The sequence below is a fragment of the Schistocerca cancellata genome, chromosome 8 (assembly GCF_023864275.1).
Source record: "Schistocerca cancellata isolate TAMUIC-IGC-003103 chromosome 8, iqSchCanc2.1, whole genome shotgun sequence".
NCBI lineage: Eukaryota > Metazoa > Arthropoda > Insecta > Orthoptera > Acrididae > Schistocerca > Schistocerca cancellata.
This window is the reverse complement of record NC_064633.1, coordinates 220367323-220389090: the sequence shown is the minus strand read 5'-3', so window position 1 is coordinate 220389090 and position 21768 is coordinate 220367323. Positions and strand designations below refer to the sequence as shown.

At 37.8% G+C, this 21768-nt stretch overlaps 1 protein-coding gene across 1 annotated transcript; it reads right to left on the bottom strand.

Moving 5' to 3' along the window:
* Positions 1–355: 355 nt before the first annotated feature.
* LOC126094983 (NADH dehydrogenase [ubiquinone] 1 alpha subcomplex subunit 9, mitochondrial) lies at positions 356–21669 on the bottom strand. The gene is made up of 7 exons (XM_049909638.1): positions 21585–21669; positions 19553–19764; positions 15780–16073; positions 14767–14900; positions 9547–9708; positions 1029–1215; positions 356–940 (listed from the first exon to the last, which is right to left on the bottom strand). Exons 1-7 carry the CDS (start codon positions 21622–21624, stop codon positions 761–763), a joined length of 1209 nt encoding a protein of 402 aa, XP_049765595.1. The 5' UTR covers positions 21625–21669; the 3' UTR covers positions 356–760.
* Positions 21670–21768: the final 99 nt, after the last annotated feature.

Here is a 21768-nt window from a genome sequence, read left to right as displayed (position 1 = left end):
GCATGGTAGATGTTCATAAAAAGCACAGGACAGAAAATATTTCTACATCTGTCAACACGACTTAGTTTATTACTCACCTGCAACTCCACTCACTGTCTTTGTACTAGTGCTAGGATCAGCTGTTTCCTTTGCTCCAAAATCTGAAATCGCCAATTTAAATCTGTGCATGACATCAACTACCAAAGCTTAATCTGTGAATGTAACATGAATGCTTTATTCAGCTATTGCAGAAATAAAAGTGCTGACCTTTGTAAATAAAGCTTAATCTGCAAATGTGTGATGATCCTGTACATTCTGAATGACAAATCTGGGGAAGAACCTGTCACATGGTATGCACTTTTTTCTCAACCAGTGATTTCTTCAAAGTAACAGAAAATTTATTTTTATAGTGGTTTTATCTTGTCCTTGTTCATTGTTCAAAATGCCAAGTGAAATATGGCATGCCAAGCAAGCTGATGCAATTCTTGTCACTACTTAACAAAACTTAATCTCTTTGGGATCAAAATATGTGTTATTACTATATACACAATTTTGTATTTATCATTTCAAATCACAACATTAACATAAGATTATTATATTGTGGAATCAAAACTAGATTTTGGAAGAAACTTCTGTAGATTTTCCAGGAAAATTCAAAGTGAAAAATCAAATGCTCACAATGTGTTAAATACCATGGCTCCAATCAGAAGGACCAAAAATAATTTACAAAATTAGAACTAGGTACAGTCTAAATGCTGTTAAAAGTTGTTCTGGCAGAGCACTACACAGGTATAGAATTTGGAGGAGCAGGAGGGGCAAATTCACCCAATTCTTCATGGTAGTAAGCTCCAGCTCTGAAAGGTCTTAACTCCCATGGAACTTGATCTTCCATGTGTGTCAGTGTAACACCCAAATCCTCTAAAGTGGGAACCCCACTCTCCAAAATATCTGTTGTATGCTCCTAGGGGAGAAAAGAAAAACAGTTCAGAAGAAAATCTCAACATAGATGATCAGCAAAGGGCATGTACAAACATGGAATCACAACTCACCTTTTCAATACCCTCCCAATGCAGATACCCCACAGGCCAACTAGGACACAACATTTCTGTTAAAGTCACTCTCAATGAAAACAGGGGATCATATCGCATATCATATCGCCAGTAGCCCCACTCTTCATCACGTCGCATTACACGATGAAACCAGTCCACCAGCTCCGACAGCAAATAGCGTTTTGGACTGTAAAGAGACAAGAAAAATCTAGCTCAGAATATGTACTTTTATCCCTGGCATCAGCGTATTGCTACTTGACTTAATAACTAAGCAATAAAAAACACACACATGTAAAAGAACCAACAACATGCAGTTGATTTCTTCCATTTTTCAGAACACTTTAACATAATATTTCTATTACCTTGCACTTTCTATAGTAGCATTCACAGTAAATATATGCTGGTTTTGACTGTGAGAGAAGGAGCAGGTTCAGATCTACAGGGACAATCTCTGTATTCTCATAGTTAGACTCCATTCAGGAAATACTAACAGAATTGCGAACACTTTATTCACTGATGAAAGTAGGTGTAAGTGAACTGTGCACTGGCAGAGCTGTGAAAATTTGTAAAAGGTTTACAGATTCATGAAGAACATGACTGGTCTTAACCAGCTTACTAATTTAAAAACCATTCAGTTGAATGTTGTCGACACTAACTACAGATGTTCTTTGGGTAGCTTCAATTATGTTGTACATGAGAGCTACAGGTCAATATGGCAGCTGGCTCATTTATCACAGCAAATAAAAAATTTTTAAGGAAACATAAAAACTGAATGGGTGATTTGAATAAATGTGTCTCTCCACCAAGAATACATGATTAATCTAGAATTATTGGTGAGTGCTCATTGTGAGAACATTGCTTCCAGTTTTAAAAGAGAACATAAAATTTCAGGCAGCTACTTTATGAATGACTATCACCATTTCAGAAATTAGACTGTAAAATAATAAATGGGAAGATATTACTGATGGAAAAAGAAGACATTCACAAAAAACAATTTCAGTATACTCAAAAATACTGAGACTTTTTTGCATTTAGCATTGTGTATCTCCACCTGTATGTGTTTATGCCATTAATTGTGACACACCCTGCACTTATGCATAAAGAAAATAACAACTGCAATGGATAATGCACTTAAAATAGTATAAGAAATGTTTTGTACAAGTAGGCTTTAGATAAGTCACATTTAGTACCATGATGTATATAATCTTAATGAGACATGAAACAATTCACATTAATTTAAGGGGTAACAGTATTAACAACAGTGAAAGTCACAACCATCACATATGATAGGGATGATGTAGAAGGTAACAGGAAAGCAAACAGCAACAGTGACACTGATACAAGTGGACTTCAGCTGCTACATTGCAGAGATGCGCCATTTGATGCTCTAATATTTTTAATGAGGCCAGAACCAGAGTTAGACACTCTCCAATCCACGTAGGGTTGCTCTTCCCCCCCTCATACACAGCTCTCAGATCTTTCTACACCAGGGGCGGGCAAACGTTGCACGCGGCTCATGCAGCGCTGCACGTGTGCTGCTCGCGTGCAATCGTCGACTGGGGCACTGGCGACAGCCGGCAGGTTGCGGCTGTGTAGTGCCAGGCTAAGCTGAGAACGCTGATGTGTGTTGACCACTACGTAGTGAACATTGTATTTCAAGAACCGGAAAATGCAGAGTGAAACAAGGAAACGGAGAAGTGGAGATTTGCTATCTTTCAAAAAGTAATGGGAGAGTCATTTTTTCTTTGTGCAAAAACATGAAAATTCGAAATGTTTAATATGTGGCAGTATTCTCGCTGGTCAGTGGAAGTTTAGTATTTAAGGCCATTATAACAAATTTCACAAGGACGAGTACAATTTATTGTTGGATTCTGAGCGGATGGGGAAATTGACTGAGCTTAAGAAGAGCGATCTGACGATATTAGATGAATCTCTCGTAGTTGCTGTGGTCACGAGAGATCTGAGACTTCCTTTCGTCATGTCTCTCGTCTAACTGATTTAACATTTTATGGAGCACCGTTTTCAATTTTTCAGGATGACAACAATAATAGCCCAGCGGTACGTGCAAGTTATAAGATTGCGCTTAATATAGCAAGAGCTGGAAAACCATTTGCTGAATTAGTAAGTGTCGGTTAAGAGCAAAGATCAGTGATGAAAATTTAAGTAACTGTGTGTGTTTGTCTGTATGTAGAAATTTTGTTCCATTCCACCTGTGATAATTGAATAAAACGTATCGTAGGTAATAGGTACTCTTTCAAAACACGACATCTTTTAAGCACTCCTACTAACCTTATTTTGTTCCACTCCACCTGTGATAATTAAATACGACGTATCATAGGTAATAGGTACTCTTTCAAACCACGATATCTTTCAAGCACTCCTACTAATCTTATTCCTTCATCAATAAAGCAAGCTAGGAAACAAAACGCATTGCAGAGGAAGGAGCGGACTGAAGGTATGGTGGGGAGCGGAGATAAGCGGATGGCCAGCTTGCCCCTGTGTGCACGCAGAACACCTGTTAACTGCACGCGTGCAAGTGCACTGCACACGTGCAGGATTCCTGCCCGCCCCTGTTCTACACCATACTTTTCTTAGATGTGATATGGAACCACTTCACTAGAAGGTTACGGCTTCAGAATATTTTTGCCAATATTCAAAATTATTACAGTCACTACTATGTATTTCAACTGATACTTTACTTCAATGCTTGAGGAAATATAAGCGTAACATTTAGTAGTTTTCACACTAATATCCACGGTTTTGTGTCATCTCAAATATAATAACATGACACAGGGTGTTCATAATTGAAGTTCCAGTTTCAAACCACTGTATAAAGAGAACCACTGATCTTTTAGATAACACCACAGCCAGAAGTCATATGGATTAAAATCAGGTGATTTGAATAACCAGGCTGTAAGGAAATGACAACTGATAATTCTAGCATTTTCGAAATGCTTCTGCAGCAGCTGCTTCACTGGCTGTGCAATGTCCAGAGGAGTGTCATCTTGCATAAAAACGACCCTACCCACACACATCCTTGCTGTTTAAGTGTTGGAATGACATTGCTGTGCAAAGGACTCTCATAGAGTTTACCAGTGACAGTACAAGTAAAATGACCCACAGAACTTGTCTCCATGAAAAAATACAGCCCTATGATAAACGATGCCATCAACTGGCACCATACAGTCACCTTTGCAGAATGAAGTGGTACTTGTTGATGTGTGTGAAGATTTTCCATTGCCCTATTCTGCAATTCTGTGAACTGACACAGCCTCAGAGATGGAAATGTGCTTCATCTGTCCACAAAATAATTCACAGCTATTCATTATTCATTTCTACATGAAGTCCAGACTGAACGTTTGTCTTGCTGGCAGGTCTGCAGTAAGCAACTCCTGAACATGTGTGATTTTGTTTGGATAACACTGCAGGATGTTTTGTACAATTTTACACACTGTGCTTGCAGGTATGCCCAATGTTCTGGCAATTCCTTGTGCACTGCGTGTTTATACACCACCACTTGACCCATCCTGCAATACTGCGTAAACATCTTCGACAGATGATAGATCGATTGCTTTCCTCCCTCTGCCACATTGCATTTCACAACAACCTGTCTTTTCGAATTTTGTAATCAGTTTCTCCAAAGCCTTATCACATCTTGGATCAATGCCTTTTTTCATACCATTGAGTGTCCGAAACTTCTGCAGGGCTATTAGCACACATTCATTCTTCTTGTAAAATAAACTTTACCAGCAGCACGCAATCCTTCACGGAGACAGACATGTTGGAGATCTTGGACGCAAAGTGAGGAACTGCTCTGTGCTGTGCATCTGTGATGCGCATATTCTGACACTTATAGTTCCACATGTTTGTCAAATTTTCGTTTAATCTGTTGTGTTCCATGACATTTCCCCTTGTGTCAATAATATGCTGTTCAAATTTGACATCATTATGAGCAGTGTTTTAATTATGTGCACCCTGTACTTATTCTGTTCATCACTCATCAAAGCTCTAACAGACCGATCTTGTACCAGCAATAGTGCATTTCATATACAGTTCTCACTGTTTTGTTCTTAGCTAATGTTACATTAAACAAATATTTACCACATTGTAATGTTTCTCATGTCGTATTTTTATTGACTTGTGTGACTTTTAGATTGTACCAGTGTTAGTAAATTACCAGAAGTTATTTTAACTGGTGAGTGATTCCATCTCAAATCATACAGGTCAAGAGTGAATGTTTGCTGAAAAAAAATGTGTGTTGAAGTTCCACTCCACAGGATACCTCTCCAAAACTACAATATTTTGATTTTCTGATGATTTGTTAAAATGCTACACATCTCTCATTTAGAGAGTATTTGTGAAAATGTCACAACGAAAGGGAAAATTGAAAAATTGTAATAAAGAAACCAAAAGTGACAGATCTGAATTTTGACTAAATACTTTGTTCCAAATACTATAAGACATGATTAATACACATACATTTCCGAGCTGCTGCTTCTTCTTCTTCTTCTTCTTCTTCTTCTTCTTCTTCTTTAATAGACTATAAAAATGTGTGACTTTTTGCGAACTTCAAAATTATGTTTTGAAAATATGAGTAGTCAAAGGGTGTCAACTGTCTTGAAAAATGGTGAAGTAGAATGACTGCTAATTGTCAGCTATGACATTAATGCATGAAATTCTTTAACTGTCAAAATATTTGTATATTTGTACATAAAGATGAAAGAATCTGAAATTTTTGGTTATTTAGAAATCATTTTCTCCAAAACCCCCCACCCTAAATGTTCTAAAAATTTCATTGTATGTTAGTTGATCATTGTACCAAGGGAATGTACAATCAGAATGGGCAATACTTGTATGTACAAAATTTAAGAGATTTTTAGGTAATCCTAGCTCTACTCTCAAGGTCACTTAAATATTTCAACTGAGTGCTGATTTTAAGTAAATGTCATGCAAAACTGGTATTTCTGAATCAAAATAATTACTTTACAATCTTATAAGTGAGTGGGAAAATAATTCATAATCTTGTTTGAAAGCATTCTATTACACAAATGAGATATACAGAATATTTATATTCATTTTTCTTTTCATGATATTGTTCACAAATTATTATTGTCTTCTGTCATGATTTTACTTCTTCATGACTTTCTATGAATTAAAATTGCCTACACTGTAACAGTCAACACTGCACTGTTGAAAAAAGTTCATTCTGTTTTTTCATGTTTCTCATTGAACTCGTATAGCCGAGCTGAATTTACACATGGACAAGGATGATCCAAAAAGAGCAGTACTTGGGACAGGGAAAAGAGCAGTACTTGGGAAATGGGAACTGCATACTAATCTTTTGATAATGGCCATTTGAAAGCATTAACATGACCATGAGGTGTCATAAAGGTGGCAGTTGTATCCTGCAGCTCATGAGAGGCACTTATTATCTGTCCCACCCACCACTGATTGTCATACAAAAAATGAAGTGTCTCATTACAAAGTCTTCTAATGTATAATGTGGTCTCTGCATTTCACATACAGTAACAGACTGCATTTTGTGGAGAACTGTTCTTGCAATGTACGTACCACTCCAGGATGCATCCCGCTAGTGATTTGATTGAATTCCTACCACAGACTTCATAGCAGACCACTCTTCTCTCTTTTTTAAACATAATTCCCTTTATGTACTTTCATTTAGAATTAAGAGTTTCTTGTTTGTTACTAATGTTGATATGGTGTGTATAAATTCAGTAGCATCTCTTACAGTATCAACAGCTTCATGCTGAAGATTAAATCTTGTTGCAAGATGTTTACAGATATCTCCTGCCCCATCACATGCATTTTTTCCCTGACATGTTGCTGAAAATATCCATTTTTTGTCTTAATTCCTGTACTACATTGTTGACAAAGCTCATAGAGCTGAAAGCAGGTTTTAAAATGAGATGTTGCACCATCAGTCACATACACTTCATGAATGAGATCATGACTGACAATAGCAAAACAGTGTGATGTTCCAAGGAAATGAGCAACACGTGGATATTGATACCTGTATGTATGCCAGTGGTAACTTTGAATTTCGTTCTGCAAAGAAACAGACCAGTTCTCAGCAAAGTCGAAATGAACAATTAATGTGTCAGTATTCTGGAATGTGGCTGATTTCACTTCTTGTGTGGCCTATCTCTGACTCCTCCAGATATGATGGTGAGCTATTCCTTTCATGACCCAATGCCTAACCTCTGTAACAAACTTCTCTGGCTCCACTGTCTTCTTCACCAACTATCAAAAATGTGTATGAAATCTTATGGAACTTAACTGCTAAGGTCATCAGTTCACCAACTATCCTCTCTCTTGCAATGCATAGGTTACTTGCTTCAACAGTCATCACTTCAGCACCAGGACACATTGTACACTCCTGCAACCAGCATTTGTCTTGTGGTTCTTGACATATACACAAAAGCATCAAGTCCATCTCAGTGTACTACTCTCCTATGACACTGCTTATAGCGAAACAAACAAGTTTCAAATTAGTGCAGCAAATACATAAGTATACTGCCTTCAATGACTGACATTTTACCTATTTTGGTCGTAAGGAGAAGAATTTTTTTAGACCAATTTTTAAATTCGGTTTCTACTTTTTCATTAGGAGATATGCTTCTCTTATTGCTCTTGTCACATATCTTTTTACCTTTTTAACTTTTTCACCATTTTCACCAACAGAGATAACATCAGCCTGGTTAGGACTTTGCCTGCTGCAATCTTTGTCATCACTTAGGTGATATTCCAGAGCAATAGTAAGTGTATCACCTTGCAATGGATGCCCACAATAAGAATCTGGACATACCCAAATACCTTTCACATTCTTTATTTCACAAGCTTTTGATGTATGTATTTCTGTATCTGCTGCTTAGAGTAACTACCTGGTATCAGTGTCAGTAACTGTGCCTTCTTAGTATAGGTAGCTGCTGAGATAGCAGTATTTAGGTTTTGAAACCACACATTACATTTCGTGCACATATCACCAAGTGCATCTACGTTATACACTTCATAAAGTTTTGAAGATGTTGCTTGTGTAAACCTTGTTTCAATTTCTTCCACTTTTCTTTTTACATACTGTTTTCTTCTTGTGAGTCTTACTTTTCCTGGAGATCTATGGGGGGATAAATAATAGAGGTTGCAGCAGAAATGCTTACATTCAATGCATTAACAACTTCACACCCAGGAATATAAACATCTGCACCGTCTTCTTCAGTTTCACATTCGGGTGTTGGTGATCATTCAGGTGGGTTGTCACTAAATTTCTTCTTGTAATGAGTGTAGCAATTCCTGTACAATGGTGTGATGCTAATAATGTTACTTGAGAACAAAGATATTTCTGCAATACATCTGATGGATTTCCAACGACCTAAGTGTTTTTCACTTTTCTTGAACACCACCTTCTTGTGTCTTTTTTTATAGTCCACACACTTCATTCTTTCACTACTGTATTTCCTCACTGACACTGTGTCTAACAAACCAAACACAAAACTCACTGCAGAATGGTTTACGTATAAGTTCTCACTTGTTTGTAATAAACAGAAGATTGCTGGAAACAGTGTTGCCAACATGCATATTTTACACTAGAAATTCAGTGATGCGAAATATGCAGAATGTTCAAAAACTTTTAAGACTTTGCACAGAAAAATATTGCCCACTGTGTTTGCACTGATTAATAACATATTAGCCAAACAATATTTTGTGTAGTTCTCAAATATTTTTGGAGGGGGGTTTTCAAGTAAATAATTCGTAAAAACTCATAAAAATGCAATTTTTTACATTTTTTGTAATATATATTTACATAATACAGACAGCTGGAGCACAGAAGATACTGTTTATAATTATATCAGTAGCATCAAGTAATATGGTAGAAAAGATAGTGTTCTACGACTTTCCAAACTTGGAAAAAAAAATTTATTAAGTAGAAAAATTAACTTAAATTTCATCGTTTTGTCTTAAATTTGTAAGCTAAAGGAAACCCATAAGTGTGTAGGTGTCAACTAAATTTTAACACGCCTAGAGGGAGCTTTAACTCGAACCATCGGCCAAGTTTCCAGTACTTTTGGTTTATTAGTTAATTAGGATAAAATGAAAATACTTTATTTCTTAACACTAATGATATAGAGGTCTAATATATATTTTTTCCAGAGAAATTCATGGCCACGAGTTGACATGGCCTGTATGATTTGAGATGAAATCATCCTGGTCTGCAAAATGCAATGTAAGCAATTTACTACTACAGAAATTTCATCACAAAGTACATATTTAATAAAACACTAAAATTCTAGTTTTCCACAAATAGAATGAACTGAATTAATACATTTGGGAACAAATTCTTCATGCATCTGGATTACTACAATTCTAAACAGAGCATTAACATTGAAGTGTCACAAGGCCACCTACACCAGAACTTCGCGCCTTGTGCTGACAGCTGAATTATGTCAATGGGCTCATTACGTTTAGAATAAGCTCTTACTGAACTTGCAATTAATATACTTACCCAACAGCCTGGAATACTTTCCCTGCAGCGTCTGGGTCTTTCACAGCACTGATAATTCCAGCTGCAACATCACTGACGAATACTGGTTGCTTTATCGTGTGCTCACCCTTCTTCCACAATGGTAAAGCTTGGAACTGTCTTCTCCAAACATGAGCATAATACCTACAACAGGAAATCCAACAACTTATGAGTACACTTAACCTCTTCAACCCCACACGTCATATACGACACGCAGAACTCTTAGCTTTGTCTGTGTACAGATACCATGTAATGCCCAAGATACACATGCCAATAGTTTGCTCACCTTCCATGAGATACCATGACCTACCATCGCAAGTTTCAGCACTCTGAGTGGTCAGTTATTGAGATCAGCTATAGTTAACATAACATCTGCAGTGGAAGAAAAGTAAAAAAATGTTGAAAACGTGTAAGTGTGTGTTTTTATTCATGTCTTAACTACATTGAACTGATGCTACTTTATTGTCAACAGACTGCTGATGGAATATTAGCCCTAAGCACTAAGACAGCACTTTCCAATATTCTGTTACAAGTGTTTAACGTGTGTCACATTTGACAGTGGATTTCTATTTCATAAAACTGTTTGTTCATTTGTAAATATTCAGCAGTAATTTGTTATCAGTACTGGTACATTTTGCTACTGTTGAATGGTGGTAAGTGAAGTAGACACAATAATAACAACACACAACAATAATATTATTAACAAAAGAATAACGACTTGATTGGTGACGAAAAAGTAAAAATTTTTCATTAGTGTACAAAGATGAGATGTATCATGAGCTGGAGAAGCCATTCAACTTGAATGGAAATCTACACAACTTGATGAAATGTCAAGTAGTGATGAGGGTGGTGAGACCTTTGTCCCACTTACAGACACAGGTCAGTAGTTTTTGCATCTCATGACAACTCAAAAGTCAAGGATCCACAATTAATTCGGCCACAATGATGAAGTAATCCTCCTTGGCACAATGCAGATGTGTCTAAACCCCAGCGACTTGCTCCAGCATTTGATGAATCAGTTTCAGGAGTAAAAGATGATCAACCACACCAGTACTACATAAAATACATCATGGCAGAGATTTTTGAATGGATTTCCACATGTTATTCATACATACTGTCAAGTCACTACAGGTAAACACAACAGCAAAATACATAAAGATACTTTTTGAAATATCTGTTAAGATATCATATTGGAGTATGCTAGACAGTGCACAACATCCTCTGTATGAAAGTATTTTTCCATGTACCACGATGTAATTAAGTGATTTCTATGTACTGGTTTCCTTTTCATTACAAGTTTACAAAATATAAAATCAGCACATTACCTCACTCTAATTTTATAATTTGCTTGCCTTGAATGGCAGTTGGCCGTATACAATATTTTTTTTTTTTTTAAATCTACCCAATAATTTTTGTAAATAATTACATTTTCTTAATCTTGTTGGTCAAGTGACTAAATGTGATAGAAATATTAGATTGACATACGTATTTTTCTGCTAACAAATCAGAAGATGTTAACAAAGATTTAGAGCTTTCATGCTGCACAAAAAAATAATATCAACACTGAAACACTTTAAATATGGTGCGTTTGGGAAAAAGTGATCCAGTAATAAAGCTGAAGCTACATTAGTCAATTGTGTTGAGAAAGAAATGACAACATTCAAACAACCATCCAAAATAGTGGGACCAAACATAAAGTAATTTACCACAAACTAAGAAGCAGAACTGAAAAAGCTTGATGTAAAATATTATCTGCACTCTCATTTTGTAGTCAATACAAATGACTATTTCAGATGCAAAAAATCAAATTATTGATAAACATACCTTCATTACATAACAGTATCACTGGAATTAAAAGGACGATTTATATAAACTATGGATTCTTAAGCACTACTTTACACAAAAAGGAAAAAAAAGGAAGAAACTTCACAGATACATTCAACATTGGAAACTTGATATAAATTATCTCCAGAGAGCCACGATTATACCATTTATTTTGGATGTAACTAGTTTTGAGAGCTCCTTGTTACATCTGAGAATGAGAGATGAACTCTCAAATCCTGTTAAGCCATAAATAAATGATATAATAATGGTTGTTTGGAGATACATATACACTCTGAGCTGTCAGTTGCCCTTCCTCGTTCTATTACCAGATTTAATCAGCTGCATGACCTCCCTACCATTTCACCATGATGATGAATTAAACTGTTTTAGTAAATGGTGGAATTTAAACACTTAAACACTTAAACACACACACACACACACACACACACACACACACACACACACACACACCTAAATGGTACCAGCTGGATGAACAGTGCCATTGCTGCATTACTGCATTTCAGCAGGTCGACTAGGTTGTGGCGGGGGTTATGTCAGAAGGGGGAGGTAGGAGGAAGGGGGGGGATTGAGGCTGGGCTAGGGTGTGTTGGATGGAGTAGGTAGAGGGAGACAGAGGTGAGATAGGCAGCAAGAGGGATATGGGGCGAGTGGCTAGCGACTCAGAAGCAGGGAGCCAGTTTGGAGCTGGGAGTGGAGGGAGGGAAGGGTGGCAGGTACATGGGCTGGGCATATGATGTACAGTTGTCAGAATTGGTGGAGATGGCCACATACTGAAGGTGACGGAACGTGAATTGGGAGGGGGTGACAGGACAGAGGAAGGGAAACCATTGTATGAAGAGAATGGAGGAAGGGGAAATTGTCGGGTGGGGTGTGGGGGCTATGGGTTACTGGAGATTTAGGCCAGTCCTGGGTGTGAAGGATGTGTTGTGAGAGTAACTCCCATCTGCGTAGTTCAGACAAGCAGGTGGTGAAGGGAAGGATCTGGATGGCCTGAGTTGTGAAGCAGCCACTGAAATTGAGCCTGTTGTTCTCATCTGTGGGATGTGGTCAACTTCACTGTGGCAATAGTTTGGCTGTGGCCGTTTGTCCTGATGGGCAGTCTTTGCAGCAGAGTTGGTATATGACATGCCTGGTGGCTTGACCTCTGATGGGGATACGATCCCTGTGGCAAAGAGCTAGGATGGCATGGGAAGGACCAGTGTGTTGCTGCATGGGAGGATTTTTTGGCGTGGAATGGATGGCAGCTGTCAAAATGAAGGTACTGTTTGGTTAGTGGGTTCAATGTTGACAGAAGTGGGGATGGAGCCATCAGTGAACAGGTGGTTAACATCTACTAAGGTGGCACACTGGGTTGAGGAGCAGCAAGTGAAGTTGATGGGAGGGAAAGTGTGGAGGTTGTGATGGAATGGGGACAGGGTGTCACGGCCCTGAATCCAGATCGTGAAGATATCATCAATGAACCTGCCTTGCTGCAACTGAACATTACCTCTCCCAATGTTCTTCAGACTCCAAATACACCACCTCATCCTTTAAATGCCTCCCGACTCACAGCTACTTTTCCTTTGAAGGGAAGGTATACAAACAAATCTGCAGCACAGCCATGGGCATCCATGTGGCAGTCTCCTATGCCAACCTCTTTGCAGATAATGTAGAGGAAACTTTCCTAGCTTCCCAAAACACCCAACCAATAGTCTGGTTCAGGTTTATTGACAATATCTTCATGATCAGGACTCAGCGCCACGACACCCTATCTTCATCCCTTCACAACCTCAACACTTTATCTCTCATCCACTTCACCTGGTCCAAAGTGGCAACTTTCTGGATACTGACATCCACTTCTCAGCTAACTTCATCCACAGCTCTGCACACATTAAACCCACTAACCACAAAAAGTACCTGCATTTTGACATCTGCCACCCATTTCACAATGTACTAGTCTATCCCTATGCCACTTCCATTCCCTTGTCACAAATCACCCAATTGGCACTTCCTACTCCAGTCCTGTCACAGGTTTATTCTACCCCATCAGTGGCTGGGCCACCTGCGAACACAGCCATGTAATGAACCAAATCTGCTGCAAACACTGCAGATGTTCTTATGGCAGCATGACTACCAACTAACTGTCCACCAGGAAGAATGGACACCCCCAAACTGTTGCCAAAACCAAAGTTGGACACCTAGTGGCACAAAATGCAGCTCAACATGACATGCCGAGTTTCAATGGCTGTTTCATGAAATGTGCCATCTCGATAATTCCCTCCATCTCTAGCTTCTCTGACCTATGCAGACAGGAGTTATCCTTACAACATATCCTCTGCTCCTGTAATTGTCTTGGCCTCAATCTCTGGTAACCAAATGTCCCTACACACTCCACCCAAAACTTTTCCCTGCCTCCGTCCTGTCACCACCTCCCAATTCACATCCTGTTACCTTCAGCGTATGTCACTCCCCACAAACTCCAACAACCATGCATCAAATGCCTAGCTCATGTACCTGCCACCTCTCCCTCCCCACATTCCTAGCTAGCAAAAGACTGCCTCCCTCCAAGCTGCTAGCCACTCACCCCCAGTCCCTCTTCCTGCCTCTCCCCCCTTGGACCTATCCCCACCAGACACAACCTCCGCCACAACTTGGCCGAAATGCAGCACTGGCATGTTTGTTCAGCAGGCGCCATGTATGGGCATCAACTGAAAACAGTGTCAGGTAATACAGACACAGAAGATCTGGCAACCTTCAAGCATGTCTCCTAACAGCATTTTCCTGAACTTTAGTCACACCATACTCAAAATTTTTCTATTGAATTACAGCTTCTGTTTCTGTTGGAATTAACTAATGTGAGATCTGCCAGCCTATGGCAATCTTTGCATTTCAGGAGGTGAAGAAAAGCTAAGCCTATAATTGTGTATAGGTATTTTTCAGAATACTTTCAACATAAGGAACTGTAATGATTTGTTAGTTTTTTCAGTCACTAACTGTTAAAGAAAATGCCATTTATTTTGATATACAGTGACAGCACACACAATTATCTTATGGCATATCTTTATCATGTGACAATGAACACAATCTAGAGAGAATAACACAACGCATCACCATAAATGACTAAGAAAAACAAAATAATAAGTGTGTTATGTTAATTTAAGTATGTGGACAAATATACTATAATTTTCAACATTTATATTACAAACATGAATGACCTTCAAAATCACTTTCATCTAAATTACAGAGGTAATGGTCTAGCTATAAATTAGTATGCCTTATTACTGCCACAAATTCAAACATGACAAAAAATGGCTCAAGACACCAAGTATGAACAAAATTGGAGTGTCATTTCAATCTGGTAATAAGAAAAACAAATACCTGAGGAATCTGTCTTCTTGACCATAAATGACTGAAGGACGAAATATTATTGCTTCAGGAAATGCTTCTCTTACAGCACATTCACCTCTCCATTTGCTCTGATAAAATTTTGAGCCTTTTGGGATAACAATAGGCTAGAACAAAGAGAGATTAATATATTGTGTTAATTGTTGACTACTTATTAGCAGAATGGTTATGCTGTTTCTGCTAGCCCCGTAATCTATTTATGCACTTTATAAGGTAAAAGTGGACTTAATTGTGTATGTGGCTTTTCAGATAAAGTGAATTTATGGAGTCTTCTGTAACATGCTGCAGTTGGTAACTGCATGATGCATTATGGGAAGTGGACGACAGCATTTGTATTCGATATGGAGAGCAGGAAGAAAACTTAGATGTGGTGACAGACTGAACAGTAATGAATCCCGAGGCCAAAGTTAGATTGGAATGTGACAGTTTGGTTGAGAGTTGGCAAAAGCAATAAATGTAAATGGAAGAAAACAAGATGTGGTGACAGACTGACCTCTAACAAAGCCTGAGGCTGAGCTTAGGCTTCGATGTGATAATTTGGTTTTGAGCTGGTGCAGCCGACAAATCTCAACACAAAAAATATGACAATTCATTGTGTTCACTTCCTATCATGCAGCATGCAGTTACCAGCTGCAACATGCAACAGAAGACACAGGAATAGCATATCTGCACTTTTGCCCACTTGTCTGTCCACATCATTTATTCCAAACAAACGATATGACGAAAACATCTTCATTTCCATAAAATGGTTAATATGAAAATTAGCATGGTCAAAAGAGAACATTCATGATTGCACCTGTAAAGAAAGTTATTAGCTGCCATTACCAACATTTCCCTAGTGGAACACCACAGTTAGTATGGTAACGTCTGTCAACTTTAACACTATCATCATCATCATCATCATCATCATCATCATCATCAGTTGTGGAAGATAACATAGCTAAATCATATGACCACCATACGTTATTACTGAATATTTAACGTACCTCTGGATTCTCCGTTGCATTCAGTGCAGACAGGTGAATCAATTTTTCTACTCCAGCTTCACGAGCAGCATTTGCAATAGTTCTGGCGCCTTCCACATTAACGTCATCAAACTTGAAATTCTTTGTCTCCCAGTCACGGCCAACAAGATTAATGACTACATTGGAATATTTTACAGCTTTGAAGACAGATTCCTTATCTCTGAGATCATAAGGCACAAACAGCACTTGGCCTAAATCTCCAACAAGTTTCAGCCTTAGTACATCATAGTGGTCCCCACGATATGGTATTATCAGCTGTGACAAAATCATGAATTATGAGAAACAAATCTGACACAAAGGACTATCTTCACATGGGATTGCTTAAATAAGTACATACTGCAAAGAAAACCAAACATTGGTTTGTAGAATAGGCAAGTTGTTGCTTCTACGAACTAACTGAAAGCTATACTAACCCACACATGAAGGGAAAAAGTGAAATAACAAGCAGCATGTCTCAGCGCAAATAACCTGTCAGATATTGCATTTAAGAGTTACATCAATTAATGAATACAACTGCTAAGTTACGCATTTTGTGTTGGAAACAGATCTACATGATGAATTGGAGCACTAAAATTCATGTTTTATTATGTCCAGTTTTAGCTATCACTAATCCCTCAATTCTTCATTTCACTCACTGATGTGAGTAAAAATGCAATCATCACAATTATTCTTTGGAGACTACATAATTTAACAATTAATAATTTAATCTAAAAACAGCCAAATCTAGTCATTACTGCATTAATGGCTCCATCTTGCATGTGCTATAAGAATAAGGTCTTGTGACAGGAAAACAGAAGAGTGTGCCAATAATTGATTTTATGTACACAATTACAAATATTTCACAGTGACAAATTTTGGGTCACCAGTTTTCTGACTAGTACAATGGAGCCCGCCACAAATTCCTCTCTTGTGCCACTTTCGTCATCTCACAGTAGCACTTGCAACATATATCCTCAATTGTTTGCTGGGTGTATTCCAATTTCTGTTTGGCTCTACAGTTTTTGCCCTCTACAGGTTCCTCCAGTACCATGGAAGTTATTTTGTGATGTCTTGACAGCCATATTGCCATTCTCTCCCTTCTTCTTGTCAGTGTTTTCCTTATACTCCTTTCCTTGCTAATTCTCCAGAGAACTTCCTCTTTCCTTGCCTTATCAGTCCACCTATTTTTCAACATTCTTCTGCAGCACCACATCTCATATGCTTCAATTCTCTTCTTTTCCAGTTTTCCCACAGTCCATGTTTCACCAAAATACAACACTGTGCTCCAAACATACATTCTCAGAAATTTCTTCCTCAAATTAAGGTCTATGTCTGATACTAGCTGACTTCTCTTGGCCAGGAATGGCCTTTCTGCCAGTGCTAGTCTGCATTATATGTTGTCCTTGTTTTTTTTGCCATCAGTTATTTTGTTCATTGATAGCAGAATTCCTCAATTTTATCTTCTTTGTGATCACCAATCCTGAGGTTGAGTTTCTCACTGTTCTCATTTCTGTTCTGCTCATTACTTTAGTCTTTATTCGATTTACTCTCAATCCATATTCTGTGCTGATTAGACTGTTCATTCCATTCATCAGATCCCATAGTTCTCTACTTTCACTGAGGATGGCAATGTCATCAGCAAATCTTATGTTTGATATATGATCACCTTGAATCTTAATTCCACTCTTGAACCTTTTTTTTTTTTTCATTATTTATTTCTGTCACTGCTTCTTCGCTGTATAGATTGAACAGTTGGGGTGAAAGACTACATCCCTGTCTTACACCCTTTCTAATCCGAACACTTCACTCTTAGTCTCCAACTCTCATTGTTCCCTCTTTGTTCCTGCACATATTGTATATTACCCGACTTCCCCTATAGTTTACCCTCACTTTTCTCAGCATTTTGAACATTTTGCACCATTTGACATTATTGAACACTTTTTCCAGGTCTACAAATCCTGTGAATGTGTCTCGATTTTTCTTTAGTCTTGCATCTATTATCAATTGTGACGATAGACTTGCCTCTCGGGTGCCTTTACCTTTCCTAAAGCCAGACTGATCTTCATCAACAAATCCTCAATTTTCTTTCCCATTCTTCAGAATATTATTCCTGTCAGCAACTTGGATGCATGAGTCGTCAATCTCATTGTGTGGTAAGTCTTGCATTTGTCAGCTCTTGCAACCTTCGGAACTGTGTGAACGATGTTTTACCAAAAGTTAGATGGAATATCGTCAGATACACACATTTTAGATACTAATGTGAATAGTTGTTTTGTTGCTATTTCCCCCCAATGATTATAGAAAATCTGATGGACTGTTATCTATCCCTTCTGCTTTACTTGAGCTTACATCTTCCAAAGCTCTTTTAAATTCTGATTCTAATACTGGATCCCGTATCTCTTCTATATCAACTCCTGTTCTTCTTCTATAGTGTCATCAGACAAGTCTATTCCCTCATAGAGGTCTTCAATGTACTCTTGTCACCTATCCACTCTGTTTTCTGGATTTAACAGGGAATTTCCATTGCACTCTTAATCTTAGCACTCTTGCTTTTAATTTCATCGAAGATTGTTTCGACTTTTCTATATGCTGAGTCAGTCATTTCAACAATAATTTCTTTTTCGATTTCTCCACATTTTTCATGTAGTCATTTCATCTTAACTTCCCTGCACTTCGGATTTATTTCATTCCTAAGTGACTTGTATTCCTAAATTTCCTTAAAAATTTTTGTACCGCCTCCTTTCATCCATCAACAAAGTATTTCTTCTGTAATCCATTGTTTCTTCGCAGTTGCAGTTACCTTCTTTGTACCAACATTTTTCTTTCCAACTTCTGTGATTGCCCTTTTTAGAGATGTCAATTTCTCTCCAGCTGAATTGCCTACTGAGCTACTCATTATTGCAATATCTATACCTTCAGGGAAATTCAAGTGCATCTCTTCATTCCTTAGTACTTGTGCATCCATATCCCACTTCTTTGCACATTAATTTTTCCGGACTAGCTTCTTAAAACTTGAGCCTACTTCTCATCTGTACTAAATTGTGATCTGAGTCTATATCTGCTCCAGCGTACACCTTACAGTCCAGTATCTGATTTCGGAATCTCTGCTTGACTGTGATATAATCTAACTGAAATCTTCCTCTGTCTCACAACCTTTGCCAAGTATACTTTCTCCTCGTGTGATTCTTGAACGGAGTATTCACTATTACTAGCTGAAATTTATTGTAGAACTCAATTAGTCTATCTCCTGTCTTGTTCCTGGTACCAAGCCCATATTCTCCTGTCAAATGCCAATATATCTTCTCTCTACCATAACACAACCCAGGGGTAAGCAATGGATTTGAATAAAGCAATACTCAGCAATCCATTGCAATGAACTCTCCTGTCCCCCACATAATCACAACTTCAGGCCAGTCAACATATTCTAAATAATGGTGGAGAGCATGGAATGGACTCTGGACAATCTTATAATTTTGACTGAAACAAAAGTTGCATTTACCATGCCTCTAACTGGTTACTCTGAAATTATTCTCTCCTGCCTTCTTGTAACAGATGTGTTGTAATCCTCAATGCAGTAAAAGCTGTCCTGCCTGACAATTATCCTACTCTCATCACTTGCTATTCCCATATCATTGGTTATTTATACTACACTAATAAAAGAGTTCGACAAAAAGATTATAATCAACAAATGAGATATTAGTTACTAATATACTGAAATAATATGGTACTGTAGGCTACAGAAGGAAAATATATACCTGGGTACCTATTTTCCCCAACCGATTACAAACATATCTGCCTAGAAAACCACTGGCTCCAAACACTGTTGCTACAACTCCATTGAAGCTTGATCTCCCACCAGTTCCTCTTTTCAGTTGGGATAATTTTGGATTCTTTATTGTATGGACATCACTGCTATATGAAGCCACATGAACAAGGTTTACCGATGTTGCTGCACCAAACTGATGCCCTACAAAACAAAACAAAATTATATACCATTAGTGGATATGTAATGTCAATCATAAAACCCAAGACAAACAATGCAATTTGATAGTGGAAATATCAGGATGAAAACACATTAAAACCAGCTGAGACAGGTAAATGCTCACCTGCAGGTAAAACAAATTGAATGTGTGTGCAATACACACAAAGTATAAATAACCTTCAGCTTCAAAAATTAGAGGAAGTGTTTTTACTGCATCCAGAGAAAAGACAAAAGTTCAAAAACCAGTTGATTATTTCATTTTTATGTGCATCTATGAACTGCACTGCCTTTCCTTTGTAGGGTTTTTAACTGATCAAAATAAATTTGAAATGTTTTAAAGCATTCATCACTTATCACAGAAATAATGCCTATGACTTCAGCATCCCATACAGACATACAAAATAAACGGCAATACCAATATAGGCATTCTGCATGGTATATACTTTCCCCAGTTAATCTTATAATCAGAACATGTGCTTGGTTAAAATAAACTCGAAAAAACTTTACAATAATCATATAGCATCCAGTCTCTCTTGTAACATCCTTAACCAAGATAGCATGTTTAATGAAGTGGAATATTTGTGCTTATTATCATTAACATCTTATTAGCAGAAGTGTCACCAAGATAAGGAAGAAAACAATTTGGATTACATTTTCTATGCACCTTACTAGTTTTTCATTTTCAATGCTTAAAAGCTAATCGTACCAATTCCCTTGCTTTGTAAAATACCTTTTTGCATTAGGATTGCCACGGGGCTTGAGTAAGAAATATATCACCAAGTGTCTCATCTGTTAATGTTTGTTACACCTGCCAGCTCAGCTGTTTGACTTGGGAAATATGAAAACCAATAAAACTTTATGACATGAAGTTTCTAAACACATACTGTTACAAACAAATTATACTCCAGGGCTCATCTCAAAGCTTTCAGAACGCACTGCAATTATTTTATGATGATTCCTATTTACCTACATTTTGAGAAAATATGTTCTCTTAACAAAACAGAACAATCCATCTGCAGAGTTCAAGTATACACCAGAATTTAGATAGAAAGAAACATTATCGTATGATAAACGTACTTCATTTTGTAGTTTTGATGATGGGTGCCTAGGAATATATTACGATTGGGAAAATCCTTGGGTATCACATTGTCAGCCTATACGGCTGACTCATAGTTTTAAGCTACAACTGCTACAATTTTATTTTCTTTCAGCATGGCAATTAGGGCTATCAATAATAGCAGATTAGCTCCCCCACGTCCCCAAGTCTGTTTTCTAGCAAATGTGTCTTTCAAATGTAAAAAGTATTTCCTATGTCTGAAGACAAGTGGAAGAAACAAGTTTACAGTATGTGTAGATACTGTACACACACCTATTACTTCTCTATGTTGTCAGTGTGCAACATATGTATTTCTACATTGTGCTGTTTGGAAGACTGATCTGAAACACACAGTTACGTACATCGCATGTGTTAAAGTAAAGCAAATTTAAAAATCGGTGTTTCCCTGGGCCGGAATGAATGTATGATACCTGATCATATATTTCTTGTACCATCAGAAATGTTAGTCGGAAGGGTAAACTGTGTAAAGGAGCTCGTGTAACTCTCCAACTACTGTCGCACTTTACATTCTGTCGTGTTCATGGGAAAGGAAAAGAAATAACCATAAACAAAATCTTTCCATATCGCCTACTTTTATGGTCAGAGGTGAACATCCTGTACCTTTCTCAAGCGTAAGTACGTGTTTACGAAAGGTCATTTATTATGTCAACAAATCAATGAGCACAGATTTATTTTCGCCCATACTCACTTGCGCTCAGCAGAACCGTCTGCACGGCAAACCCTGCCATTTCTGTCAAAGATACCGTGGGTCATCGCGGTATGGAAGATAACCTTCTCGTATGAGAATCGTATCGCTATCGACTCGCTCACCATGGCGACCAAGGTATCTACCTACTACGGTCAATTCACACTAGTCCGTTCGCCATGCTACG

What these genes read in the sequence shown, in the direction of transcription:
- LOC126094983 (XM_049909638.1), bottom strand. Translation starts at nt 21,624, where the DNA reads ATGGCAGGGTTTGCCGTGCAGACGGTTCTGCTGAGCGCAA. An exon ending in TGGGGAAAATAGGTACCCAG is followed by an intron (nt 16,074 to 19,552) that starts GTATATATTTTC and finishes ATTTTGTCACAG; the next exon opens with CTGATAATACCATATCGTGG. An exon ending in ATGCAACGGAGAATCCAGAG is followed by an intron (nt 14,901 to 15,779) that starts GTACGTTAAATA and finishes TCTTTGTTCTAG; the next exon opens with CCTATTGTTATCCCAAAAGG.